This window comes from Chaetodon trifascialis, chromosome 3 (assembly GCF_039877785.1).
Source record: "Chaetodon trifascialis isolate fChaTrf1 chromosome 3, fChaTrf1.hap1, whole genome shotgun sequence".
Taxonomy (NCBI): Eukaryota; Metazoa; Chordata; class Actinopteri; order Chaetodontiformes; family Chaetodontidae; genus Chaetodon; species Chaetodon trifascialis.
In genome coordinates this window covers 4846616-4859286 of record NC_092058.1, presented here as the reverse complement: position 1 = coordinate 4859286, position 12671 = coordinate 4846616, and the positions used below count along the sequence as shown (strand labels likewise).

Here is a 12671-nt window from a genome sequence, read left to right as displayed (position 1 = left end):
TCTTGCTTATTTATTACATTTAGCTATCTGTGACTTCTTTCCATTACTTTTAGCTGTTTCAGCTTCTCCGCTCGCCTGCTAACGAGCTTGACACACTACATCAGTGTGAACATTTATTTCCTATTCAAATCGTAATTTCTATTCTTTCTGATTACAGTTTTTCATGTATTGCCAAGCTGTGGCAGGTCAGTCTGTGTAAAATAAAACAAACACACAAACTGGCCCCTAAAACCACTTTATTCTAAAATAAATACAGTATCAACAAAATGAATTACATATATAAAAATATACCTCTCCATAAAGACGGTGAAAAAACAGAACAGGCCATAATGTCACGGAAATAACAAAACTGATTATCCAAATAGTACAAATTCATCCACCAAAACCAGCAAAACCTTCACTGAAAACAGTGCTGACTTGTAAAAGTATGGAAGTTTATTTCAGGAGGAAAATCTCTGACAACAGATGAGCTGAATATTAACGTCTGCTGTGAGATAATTCTCAAACATGAAAAATCAGTGCAGTTACTTTGTTTCCTATATAAGACAGAACAGAACAGAAACAGTGATTCCCAAACTGGAGCTCATCAGACGCTCGTTAAACAGTTTGGTCCTGATCACTCAGCAGATCACATCACATCACACTGGTTTTACCGTAAACAGGAGAACAATAAAAACACATTAATGCCTGTTTGTTCACTGTAAAGTACGCAGCACGTCAGAATGCTGAATAGGCACAGATATTTACCACCTTTGACGCCGCTCACCACAGGGAAGGCTAGCAGCGGTTTCAGGTAATTAATTCAAACTGATCTTTTGACTCCTCTAAAGTGACATAAATTTGGCACGGACTGCAGATTCTAAGTGTTTTTCAGAAGGAAGCCGGGATCTACAGGATTCCCTGCATGCCATGAACGCAGCAGTCCAAAAGACCCTTCATGTTTCCTCAAGGAGACAGCCCGACATGAAGAGAGAGAGCACAGAGAGCGTCACATCAGCCTCTGCCGTTTCAGGATCTGGTCGGAGAGCCAGTCCAGACCCTCGGCCAGACCAGTACCGCTGACGGCGCAGGACGCCTGGACAAACCACTGCACAGACACACAGACGGACAGACATTAGCTTAGCTGCAGCTTGACAGAAGTTTATATCACCACGTTATAGTTCACATTGTGAACTTTTGCACAAGTTGTACAGCACCTTCATTTAAAACAGACATTTTTTACTGGATTTTATGTTTCTTGACTATTACAGCACTTGTTTTTTTCTTATTCTCTCTCACCATATTTATTGTGATGCACCAAAATACTGAGGAACAGGAAGTAAAGGAAAGTAGAACTTGCACGCATGACACGGACACCTACCGGCCGTGAGACTCCTGATAGGCCCAAGGCCTCTGTGATGTCACTGATGGACATGGCTCTGGGCAAATCCTGCTTGTTAGCAAAGACGAGTAAGGCCACGCCCCTCAGCTCGTCCTCCTCCAACTGCAACACAAAAACACAAAGCAGGTGAGTTTAACAGGGAAGATGGAGGTTGAAAGGAGTTTAAATCAACCAATCAGCAACGTCCTCCTCTAGCTCAGTTTAATTTGTGGTTTCTACGACCATCGCTACCACTACTGGAGATTTAATTAGACAGCACAGGTGTGTGTGTGTGTTTGTGTGTGTGTGTGTGTGTGTGTGTGTGCGTGTGTGTGTGTATCTTCACCATCGTGTGCAGCTCGTCAGCAGCTTCTTTAATCCTCTCGGGGTCGTTGCTGTCGACCACAAATATGAGACCCTGAAGAGAGATGGACAGAGCAACTTTCAGTGAGTCTCTCTGTTGTACTAGTTGTAGTAGTAGCAGTAGTAGTAGTAGTAGTAGTAGTGTTAGCAGTAGTAGTAGTTGCAGTAGCATTACCTGTGTGTTAGTGTAGTAGTGTCTCCACAGAGGTCTGATGATGGTCTGACCACCAACATCCCAAACTGTAAAACTGATGTTCTTATATTCCACTGTCTCCACATTAAAGCCTGCACACACACACACACACACAGGGCAGTGTATTTAATGACTTTGTATTATTTCATGTCTGCATTAAACGTGCGCTTTAGGACAGGTGACTGACCAATAGTCGGGATGGTGGTGACGACCTCAGCCAGCTTCAGTCTGTACAGCAGAGTGGTTTTACCTGCTGCATCCAGACCCACTGCAGCAACACACACACACATGCACACACACACACACATGCACACACACACACACACACACACACACACACACACACACACACACACACACACACACACACACAGAGTCAGACCCTTGACTTACGTAGAAGTAAAAGTAAACTGCACTATAAAAATACTCCATTACAAGTAAAAGTCAGGCGGTTTCATCTATAAATATCAGTGCATCACATTTTTAAAGCTCATCTTATATCTCCTGTGTTATATGCTTAACTGTTAATCAACAAGTCACTAATGCCAACTATGGTGTGGTGGAGAAAAAGCACAGTATTTCCCTCTGAACTGAAGTAGAAGTATCAAGAAGCATGTCATGCTTCCTCAAATATTAAATTAAAGTAGAAACACCTCAGATTTTACTGCTGTTAATAATCTTACAGATTAGAACACGAGAAAAAAATCAAATAAAACCACTAAATTATACAAGAAAAGTAACTATTGGTACTTCTGTATTATAATAATAATAAAGCAGTCAAGTCTCACCCATTAAAATGCGGACAGGTGTCTTGGAGGCGAACCTGGAGAAAATGTGTGAGACGATGACGCCCATGACTTCCGGTAGAAAGATGCAAACCGCTCGTGAATCTCCGCCTGTGTTTGTGTCGGTCTTTGAGTGTCTGTCCTTTTATAGAGCAGCGGTGTGTGTGTGTGTGTGTGTGTGTGTGTGTGTGTGTGTGTGTGTGTGTGTGTGTAATCCATGCTGTCATCCCGGCTGCTGTCACTCTGTACACGGTGGAACCGCCGTCAACACCGGAAAACAACACTTCTGCTAACACAACCTTCAGAATAAAGGCACGCTTTTTTTTTCTTTTTCTTTTTTTTCCAAATTTGTATTTGCTTTATTGGCATGAACACGATTAAAAGGCAAAGGTGTGGACTCATGACTTTTACTGTCTCCCATTCACTTCTAAGCCATTAAACAAGATGGACAAACTCGAGCATGCAGAGGTCAGAGGTCAGATGTGCTCTGCTGGCCAGCAGAAACACTGCTGCACTGTGTTCTGATATTACATGTTATTATTCTGGCTTTTTTCTTATATATATATTATCATATATCAATATTTATTTATTACTTGCATCAGAAGTGTGACATCATGATGTTTTTCAGGAGAGAGCACGAGAAATTTCATTGGACAGAAACATAATGTGATCCAATGAAGAGACAGAAACCATCAATGATCAATGATTGTCTGATCTGTCCAGTGAAAGCCTGACATCTTATTCCAAAAAGTATTAAAACTCCTCAGTGAGTCGCGCTGTTGCATCAGGTGACATGTTCCTTCAATACCATGAACACACACACTGCAGTTTATTTTGACCCACACACATCCTGCTGCTGGATATACTCACTAGAGCACTAATGTGTATTAATCCGCTGCTGAAAGTAGTCCCCAACAAATGCACTATTTCTCTTTGTTTCAGTAATGTTTGATAGAAACTGCAGTGAGCAGCTATTTTAGGCAACTATTGAGCCTTTTTAGAGACGGAACTATGGGAGCTGAGAGACAGCGGCTGAGCAGGGGACACAGACAAAATTGACAAGATAGACACTGAATTTTCTGTTGTTTGATTGACTTTTATTTTGGTAGTACGCCCTTGGTTCCTGTATCTTCCTGGAGATTGCAGTGTAGCAGGAAGTGTTGCTCTGCCTCTTGCTGCTGTTGGCAGAACTGATGCAGTCTGTTGTCTGTGTGTCGTGGATTAGTCTCAAAGGCTGGACTGTCTGTTAGTTTGTGTCTTTCTAAGTTTGTGGTTGCTCACAGTGATCAAAACTACCCCAAAGATTTGAAACTTTCCTATTTTATTTATCACAATCAGAATCAGAATGCCTTTATTAGTCCCCCGGAGGGAAAATTGCATTTCAGTTACATCCCGTCCAAGAAACATAAAAAAAGACGGGTGGGAGAACTGTCGCACAAATCTCTCACACGAGCAGCGCCCTTGTACTTAGATAAGAAAAAGGAGAACAAGAGGGAGGAAGAGGGAAAAAAGCAACTCCCAAACTAGGCTCTCCAAATACAATGGGACTGAAGTATTTATACCCAGATTCGCCAAAAATGGAAATGAAACTGATGGATTGTGGTGTGTTTGAGGCTCAGGGAAAGATGTCTCATGGTCCTCTTTGCTCCACATATCCAGTCCACAAGTCCACGAACTATATTTGAACTCTCTATTTCACAACCGTGTCGGCTTCACTGACAGTAAATACTGGGAAAAAGCCTGTTGGCCAGCCTCCAGACCACAGAGCAGCTTCTTTCCTCAGACTGTGAAAGTGTTCATTTCATCCCCCATCATAAATAAATGACTCCCTGGGTGTATATGTAAGTACTGTGGTATATATGTATATAAACAATATAGTTACTTATATACCATATACATATACAAATGTATGTATATCAGTAACTTTATAATTGAAATATGAATGTATACTGTATGTTCTGTGTTTGTGTGGCATGAAGGGGTGAAAACTGACATTTCATTGTGCAAACCTGTGCTGTCTTGATGCTTAATATAAGAATAAAAACAATTAAGCACACTTCATGTAGTTTAGCTGAAGTCATACTCCCCCAAAACCTTATACACATAACATTTGAACTGTTTCTTCTTTTTGTTATTGTTGTATTTTATTGAGCACCTTAAGCTGCATATCTTTTAAAGAAGGTCGTAAAGAAGGTCGCTAGTGCTGCGAATAAAGTTTATTATTATTATTATTAGTATTATGCATTAATGTGCAAGAAAAACTAATATTACAGCTGTTAAAGGTGGCGTTAATTTCATCTACTTTATAATGGCAGGTATCTTAATCCATAATAATACACCATTTTGAATTAATAACCTGAATCTGTGAAGTAATTTGTAACTCATGTTGTCTGATAATTGTAATGGAGTAAAAAGTGCAACATTTGCCTCCAAAATGTAGTAGAGTAGAAGTATTAAGGAGCATGAAATGGAAATACTCAAGTACCTCACATCTGAGTCACAGACGGGGAGGAGTCCCTGTGCACAGAAATGAAACTTACCGTGGCTGACGACAGAACTAGGAAGTGAAAGTTGAGGAGTTGAAGTGCAGCGACGGCAGACAAACAAACACTTTCACACAGCGAGGACACGCAGACGCTTCAGCAGAGACTCTGGTCAGCCGCCTGAGGATGAGGATGAAGATGAAGCTGCTTTATGTTCCTGCAGTGATGGCAGTGATTTCAGCAATGCTGAATGTAGGACAGACTGATGCAAGGTGGACGACAACAGGTGTGTTACACACACGCACGCACACACATATGCACGCGCACACACACACACACACTAACACACACACACACACACACACACACACACAGGCACACAGAGTAAGCAAAAGTTACATAAACATCATCTATTTCATATATAAATATAAATGTGTCTTTTACTGTGATTTAGTGACCTTTACTGAGTACGACTAGTTAACTAAGCACACTTCAGGATAATAACTAGTATTTTCTGTATTTTTCTTGTATTTAACAAATCCCATGAAAGTACCAAAAGCGACATTGACTTGATCGACAGTGTGTATCCAGAGCCTGACACTCGGTGTATTAAATGAGAGTGACTCACACTGTCGCACTTGCGCTGACACTGTAGTTTATTGTGACTCGATCACACACACCCTAACCCTAACCTGCTGCTGGAAACACTCACTAGAGCACCAAATGCGGATCAATCCACCGTGGAAAATAGTCTCCAACAAATGCACCATTTCCTGCTGTTTGAGTAACATTTGTTAGAAACTACAGTGTCCAGCTGTCAGGGAGTATTGATCGTTGTTTTTTTTGGTCTTTTCATGGGATTTGTTGACAAAAGCAAGAACAAAAATACAGTATATCACCACTTAGCCTTCACGATGAGACAATCAGCTGTAATTATGGCAGCATACTGTATTGTACAGTGTAAATGTGACAACCACACAATCAAAAATAAGCACGTAAGGAATATCTTCTATCATGCTGACATGTTGTCTGTGTGGCGTCTCTTCCTCTTTCCTTCTGCAGGACCTTATGGGCGCAATCTAAATGGGAAGATGTTCACTTTGTCTGAAAGAGGAGGAATATCTTTCTATCCCCCCTATTTTTTCTTTGCGTCTACCTCCCAGCCTCCCACTGCTCCCTACCCAACCCATAGATACACTACCCGACCTTACTTCACCACCACCACCCGACGCCACTTCACCACCACCACCAGTCCCTACTTCACCACCACCACCAGTCCCTACTTCACCAGCACCACCCGCCGTCCCTACTTCACCACCACTCGCCGTCCCTATTTCTCCACCACCACCCGTCCCTACCCCACCAGAACTTACACCACCTACCCTCCCTGGACCTCCGCACCACCTATTAGTGGTAAGTGCATTCACAAACTACAGACCCAAACAGAAACACAGCGTCAGGATACGAAGTGTGTCAGATTTGCTCTCTTTTCTGGTAATTTCGATATCATTACGATTCTTGTGTGGGAAAGAGGCAGAAGAGGAACAGAATCCAGCACATTGTTCCCTCTATCTGCTCTGTCAAAAGGTCACTGGTGATGTTTTCCAGAGTAAAGCTACATGAATTGATTTCTGACCGCAAGGGGAGCAGATAGACTTGATGTGAAATCCACACAAATAAATTATACGTACAGCGACTTAATTATACTATCAGTTTATTCTGAACCAATGCTATGCAGTTAGCATGTGTTAGCTTCAGTGCTGGGCAGACAGCAGTGTGGTAGTAGCAGATGTCTACAGTCCCTCATTGGTTTATATTGAAACATTATGTCTAGATAAGATATACCTTTATTAGTCCCACAGTGGGTAAATTTCAGAATGTCCATAAAACACTATACCATCACATTTGTCTGCTCATAGCATGTCGTGAAATCGTGATTAAGGTTTTTATGCAGATGTTCAGACAAATAATGCACTTGAAGGTCAAGCTAAATACTGAAAAAAGCAAAACAACCACACAACTGTTCCTGAGTTTCTCGTTTGCTAATCAACACTTCCCTTGTGAACCCTGACCCCTGCAGGTGTGTCCGTGTGTCTGCGCTTCCTCACCGACTTTCGGCGAAACCCCACACTCTTCACGCTCAGCCCATCCAGCAGAGCCCCTCTGAAGCTGGAAACCCGTGACCAAACTCAATTTCTACTGTCCTTTGACAGATACGGTTACAGGACCCTGAACTTTCGACCGAATATAAGATTCTGGTCCAACGTTGGACAGGAAATCTGGACCAGAGTCTGCCTCACTGTGGACTCTGTGAAGAAGGTGGCTCAGGTGTTCAGTGGGCCAAACATGAGCATCAGGAAGATGCTTCCTGATCAGGTGAGGACAGAGTGACACACACTGAAGCAAATTTCCTGCTTGTTTAGCATTTTTGTTGCTGTTACCTGATAATGGGACTGAATTTCAGTCAAACAGCTGAAACACAGCAGTAAAACAATCTGTTGGATTCAGCTTCAAATATATTTTGTGATTTGAAAAAAAAAATACTGAGTAACATCTAAATGTCAACACCTGACTTTGGAAACATGCTTTATCTTAACAAAATAATACTAGTTAGTTTGCCTTGAAACCTTCATTAAAATAAAGGTGTGGTTGCTGGGATGGTGGCTTTTTAAGTGATCATAAAAGTTTGTTGTGTTCCCAGTCTCAGTTGGCACCGACCATTGTAGCTTTTGAGAAACTCAAACCAGTTCTATAAAATGGATGTCATGTTTGTCAACAATGTCTTCAGCTTTGGAGGATCGACTATAGCAACTCCTTACTGGCAGGGCTCCCAGCATGCTCATTAAAACCCTTGCAGATGAGCCAGAATGCGGTGGCTCGTCTGGTCTTCAAACAGCCCAAACGAACACATCACTCAGCTGTTAATATCCCTCCACCCGTTCCCAGTTGCTGCCCATATCTACTCATTTCTAATATCTACTTATGTTTGTGTCCATGTTTGTGCCCATGTATTATTCACGTTGTGGGGACATAAATATGCTCACATTGTGGGGACTCACTGTATTGGTGGGGACAAAATGCAGGTCCCAGCAATGTAAATCATATAATTGCAGGGTTAAGACTTGGGTTAAGGTCAAGGTCAGGGTAAGTCTTTAGACATGAATATAAGTCTGTGTAATGTCCCCAAAAGTGATGAAAACATAATGTTTAAATGTGTGTGTGTGTGTGTGTGTGTGTGTGTGTGTGTGTGTGTGTGTGTGTGTGTGTGTGTGTGTGTGTGTGTGTGCGCAGTATGTCTGGTCAGGTGAGCCTGTGATTGATTTCACAGGTTTTGATGGTCAGCTGACAGACGTCCAGGTGTGGGATTATCCTGTCAGCTACAAAGAAATCTTCAACTACATGACCGGCGGCATCTACGTGTAAGTGTGTATCATGTATTCCTCACATTGTAGGGACTCACCCTCCTTATGGGGACAAAATACAGGTCCCCATAATGTAAATCATTACATTTTAGGATGAAGGCTGGGATTAAGGTGAGGGTTAGACATGTAGTGGTTTTGGTCATGTTAGGGCAACTCTTCATGAAATTAACGTAAGTCTATGTAATGTCCCCATAAATTATGTGTACACGACTGTGTGTGAGTGTGTGTGTCATTCCTGATGTTACTAACATTCACACAGAGAAGAAATATCTATGACAACAAACAGTACAAAAAGTAAAAGTAAAGTAACAGTGAAATCTTGAGTTGGATCATCTCAGTATTTCATCTACACCCCGTGTAAAGTGACAAGAGATTAGCTAGTGAGCGAATTCAGCTAAAATTAAATCTGAAGGGTGGGTAGTTCAGGGAAAGGTGTATGTATTTCTGAATTTAAATGGGGAACTTAGACAGTATTTCATTGAGGAAAAGCTTTTAAGACCAAAACTAATGGATAAAGTCTTTAAACTACAAACATCTGCATGCTCACAGGCTGAAACTTTCAAGGAGGAAGAGTCAATGTAATTTTACTTATGTCAACATATTTGCATCACGTCAGACAGAGTTGATCATTCAACTCTCATATTTCTACATCTATGTTATACATCTAAGTGAAAAAATAGGTCAAAATATGTTTACATTCCCCAAAATAAGGTATAGGCACCAATACCCTAATCCTTTATCAATATGTTTTTTTGTTGGCTGAAAAGCTGTCCAATTTAACTATATCAAGCTTAAACATGCTAAATTATTATTATTATTAGTCATAGTAGTAGTAGTATCATCATCATCATCATCATCATCATCATCGTTGTTGTTGTTGTTGTTGTTGTTGTTGTTAATAATAATAATAACAATAATACAATTTTCAACTTTTAAATCCATCATTTAAAAATTTGCTTTTGTTTTAGGTCGTACCGTGGGTCCGTCCTCACCTGGTCCTCCATCACTTATTCTCCTGGAGGATATGCACTATTGGAGGACACCTACGAGCGGCAGGCAAAGCAGCCATTCAACCTCAGTGGGAGAAGGCGTCGACCAGAGCGAGTGAAGAAGACCAGAGAGTTTTCCATTGTGGGGGAAAGTGAAGAGAGACAGAGACAACAGCTGTAATGAAACACACAGGGCATGTGTACAAAGAGCTGTGTGCTCTGTTCTTCATTTAATAATACGAAATTCATAATAATCAATCTTTAAAGATCAATAATTAATAGTGAATGGAATTCAAACATGATTGACTTGTGTGATTATACAGTATTTCATGGCAACATAACAAAACAGCCTCAGTAGCAAAAATCATTTTTACTTTGACTTTATATTCTCTTTTTAGATGCATTTGCTTCCTTTCTTTTGTATATTGTTGAAAAAAGAAAATAAAGAGATGGCTGATTGTAAATCACATACATTTTATCAGGGGTTGAAATAACAAATCACTTTGCTGATTTTCATTGTTTAAATTCATTTTAAATATTTGGACTCACCCACCATGACCTTCAGTGCTGGTTCAGTTTCAGCTGTCCGTTCAGTCAATTTCTGATTCATTGGTTCATACAAGCACTGTTTACAAGGTTATTAGCTCAGCACTCACGGACTGAGTATAATATGACTGAATTAGGGGCAGCATGTTTATTAGCATTTTCCTGGAACCCACCCAATTTTGAATCTGAATTGTAGCCTTAAGCAGCTAAAGAGCCTGATATTTCCCTCAGAAGTTGGCGGAGACCAAACACAGAGCTAAAAGAGAATGAATACTGAATTTATATTCAGGTGGTCGTATTCCAGGTCAGAAACACAACTCCAAATGAATGATAATGTTGCTCAGTAACTGCTGAGTGTGTAAATAAAGTCTGCCATATCTACTTAAAAAGTGATGGTACATTAATAAAAGCTTCTTTCCGCTGCCCCCATGTGGCCAAAAAAAACAAACCAACCCAAAACAGAATGTTAATACAAGTTTTAACTGTACAATTTATAAATTTGTGTTTTATTTTAGCCGTCCGTGTGCTCAGATTACAATCATATAACCCCCACTGCCCTCCAGAGACAACAGGTTAGATAATGCATTAAAACTGAAGCTGTTGATTTAATGACAAAAACAACCATTGTGTCTGCAGTAATGTCAGCTCTGCAGCAAAACAGAAAATAATAATTTAAAAAATATAATGGAAACTAGAATGAATAAACAATAAATTAACAAAGGTATTTTATTTCAACAAATTATAATAGTTAGATTGTAAACAAACCAGCTTACTTAGCTTACTGGAGTAAAAGAACTTAGCTAACATTAGCTACAGACCAAAATATTAAAACATGAACCCATATTCCTCTGGATTCCTGCAATCTATTTGTCTGTAACATGCTTTTCACTTAAAAAACTGTCAAATGATACTGCTGCGTCCATTTCATCTTGGTTAGTTTTGGGGACGCAGAGAGCTACGTCACTAGTCTTCTAGATTAAAACCTCCTGAATGTTTCCCCCCCCAATACTATCCATCCATCCATCCATTATCTATACCGCCTATCCCTTTCGGGGTTGCGGGGGACTGGAGCCTATCCCAGCTACAATGGGCGAGAGGCGGGGTACACCCTGAACCGGTCGCCAGCCGATTGCAGGGCCACATACAAGGACAAACAAACATTCACACTCGCACCCCCCCTAATACTATATCAAGCAAAAGCAAACAATGTCATGAAAGTCAGTCAGCAGTGACAGAGTCACTTCAAGCTTACAATAAAGTTCAAGTTACAATTAAGTTAGCAGGAGATTGTGATTAATTTATATTTGCTAACAAAGAAACCCAACCGTCAGCCATCATGTGAAAATAAGTCAACAGAGAGCGATTTCATGACCACATCACCGTCCTCACAGCAATTCTAACTTACACTTTTATGGAAACTGTAGTTCTTCAGGCCATCAGAGTAGTTTATTGATGTGGTTATATAGCTTCAATAAAAGCATAAGCAATGACATCGTCAGTGGAGCAAAATAACACGGCTGGCTGAACAATGGCTGAAAGTGTTGTTCGCATAACATTTTGAAAATAGCCACAAGCTAACTTAGCCAGAAAGCTAAGACTTTTCCTCTGTCCACATTAGCTGGCTGCTAATTGACACCACTGATTAGCAGCCAAAGCGAACAAGCTAGCAACGTACTCAAAGGACCCAACAAGCTAACAGGATGTTGTCGTACATTCACAAAAACGGAAACCTTCCATTTGAAAACAGATGCTTCCCATTTTCTCTCATTTGTTTTTATGAATTAACAATTTTACTTTGTATTTGTCCAACATTTGACTGTCTTGTTTCTGACAGTGGTGGAACGTGAAGAAGAACATTTACTGAAGAGCTTTACTCGAGTAGTTTTGCGGTTCTTGTACCTTTCCATGTCTGCTACTTAATACTTCTACTCCACTAAATGTTTTACTATGGTTATTTGGTAACTTTAGTTACTACTTCCATTGCAGATTATGATTGATAATGCAAAATGTAATCAAGAAATAAATTTCAATTTTCAATTCAATTCAATTCAATTTTATTTGTATAGCGCCAAATCACAACAGAAGTTGTCTCAGGACACTTTCCATATAGAGCTGGTACAGACCAAGCTCTTTTATCTACAAAGAAACCAACAATTCCCCCATGAGCAAGCACTTGGCGACAGTGGCGAGGAAAAACTTCCTTTTAACAGGCAGAAACCTCGAGCAGAACCAGACTCTGGGTGGGCGGCCATCTGCCTCGACCGGTTGGGTGAAAACTACAATGTATTATTTTAGGTTAAGACTTTACTGAACCCCGGAGGAAAATTCACAAGCTACCCAGCAGTATATAATAGTATACTACTATATTATACTTAATCCTGAAATGGGCCATTCTGCATAAAGATGAATGAGTGAATGAAACTGTTTTGCCAATTCTAATATTTTCTAAAAGTCTTATTTTTTTTGTATTTCTTTTTTTTGAAGCATTTTCAATTAGTTTGTGTATGAATGGTGCCATGTAAATGAGCTT

The 12671-nt window shown here is 40.3% G+C and overlaps 2 protein-coding genes across 2 annotated transcripts; one reads left to right on the top strand and one right to left on the bottom strand.

Annotated features, from left to right (window-relative positions):
• Positions 1-220: 220 nt before the first annotated feature.
• LOC139328562 (ADP-ribosylation factor 4-like) lies at positions 221-2989 on the bottom strand. Its single transcript, XM_070958345.1, has 6 exons — positions 2705-2989; positions 2104-2184; positions 1899-2008; positions 1707-1778; positions 1361-1483; positions 221-1087 (listed from the first exon to the last, which is right to left on the bottom strand). Exons 1-6 carry the CDS (start codon positions 2769-2771, stop codon positions 989-991), a joined length of 552 nt encoding a protein of 183 aa, XP_070814446.1. The 5' UTR covers positions 2772-2989; the 3' UTR covers positions 221-988.
• Positions 2990-5308: 2319 nt separating this feature from the next.
• On the top strand, positions 5309-12170 carry LOC139328561 (uncharacterized). Its single transcript, XM_070958344.1, has 5 exons — positions 5309-5470; positions 6247-6597; positions 7265-7560; positions 8476-8603; positions 9575-12170. The coding sequence occupies exons 1-5, from the start codon at positions 5371-5373 to the stop codon at positions 9774-9776; spliced, it is 1077 nt and encodes a 358-aa protein (XP_070814445.1). The 5' UTR covers positions 5309-5370; the 3' UTR covers positions 9777-12170.
• The last annotated feature ends 501 nt before the right edge of the window (positions 12171-12671 follow it).

Excerpts from the sequence above, each read along its gene's own strand:
- LOC139328562 (XM_070958345.1), bottom strand. The coding sequence starts at position 2,771 with ATGGGCGTCATCGTCTCACACATTTTCTCCAGGTTCGCCTCCAAGACA. Across the intron at positions 2,009-2,103 it reads CACCACCATCCCGACTATTG|GCTTTAATGTGGAGACAGTG; the intron begins GTCAGTCACCTG and ends GTGTGTGTGCAG. Across the intron at positions 1,088-1,360 it reads TATCAGGAGTCTCACGGCCG|TGGTTTGTCCAGGCGTCCTG; the intron begins GTAGGTGTCCGT and ends GTGTCTGTGCAG.
- LOC139328561 (XM_070958344.1), top strand. The coding sequence starts at position 5,371 with ATGAGGATGAAGATGAAGCTGCTTTATGTTCCTGCAGTGATGGCAGTG. Across the intron at positions 6,598-7,264 it reads CTCCGCACCACCTATTAGTG|GTGTGTCCGTGTGTCTGCGC; the intron begins GTAAGTGCATTC and ends TGACCCCTGCAG. Across the intron at positions 7,561-8,475 it reads GGAAGATGCTTCCTGATCAG|TATGTCTGGTCAGGTGAGCC; the intron begins GTGAGGACAGAG and ends GTGTGTGCGCAG.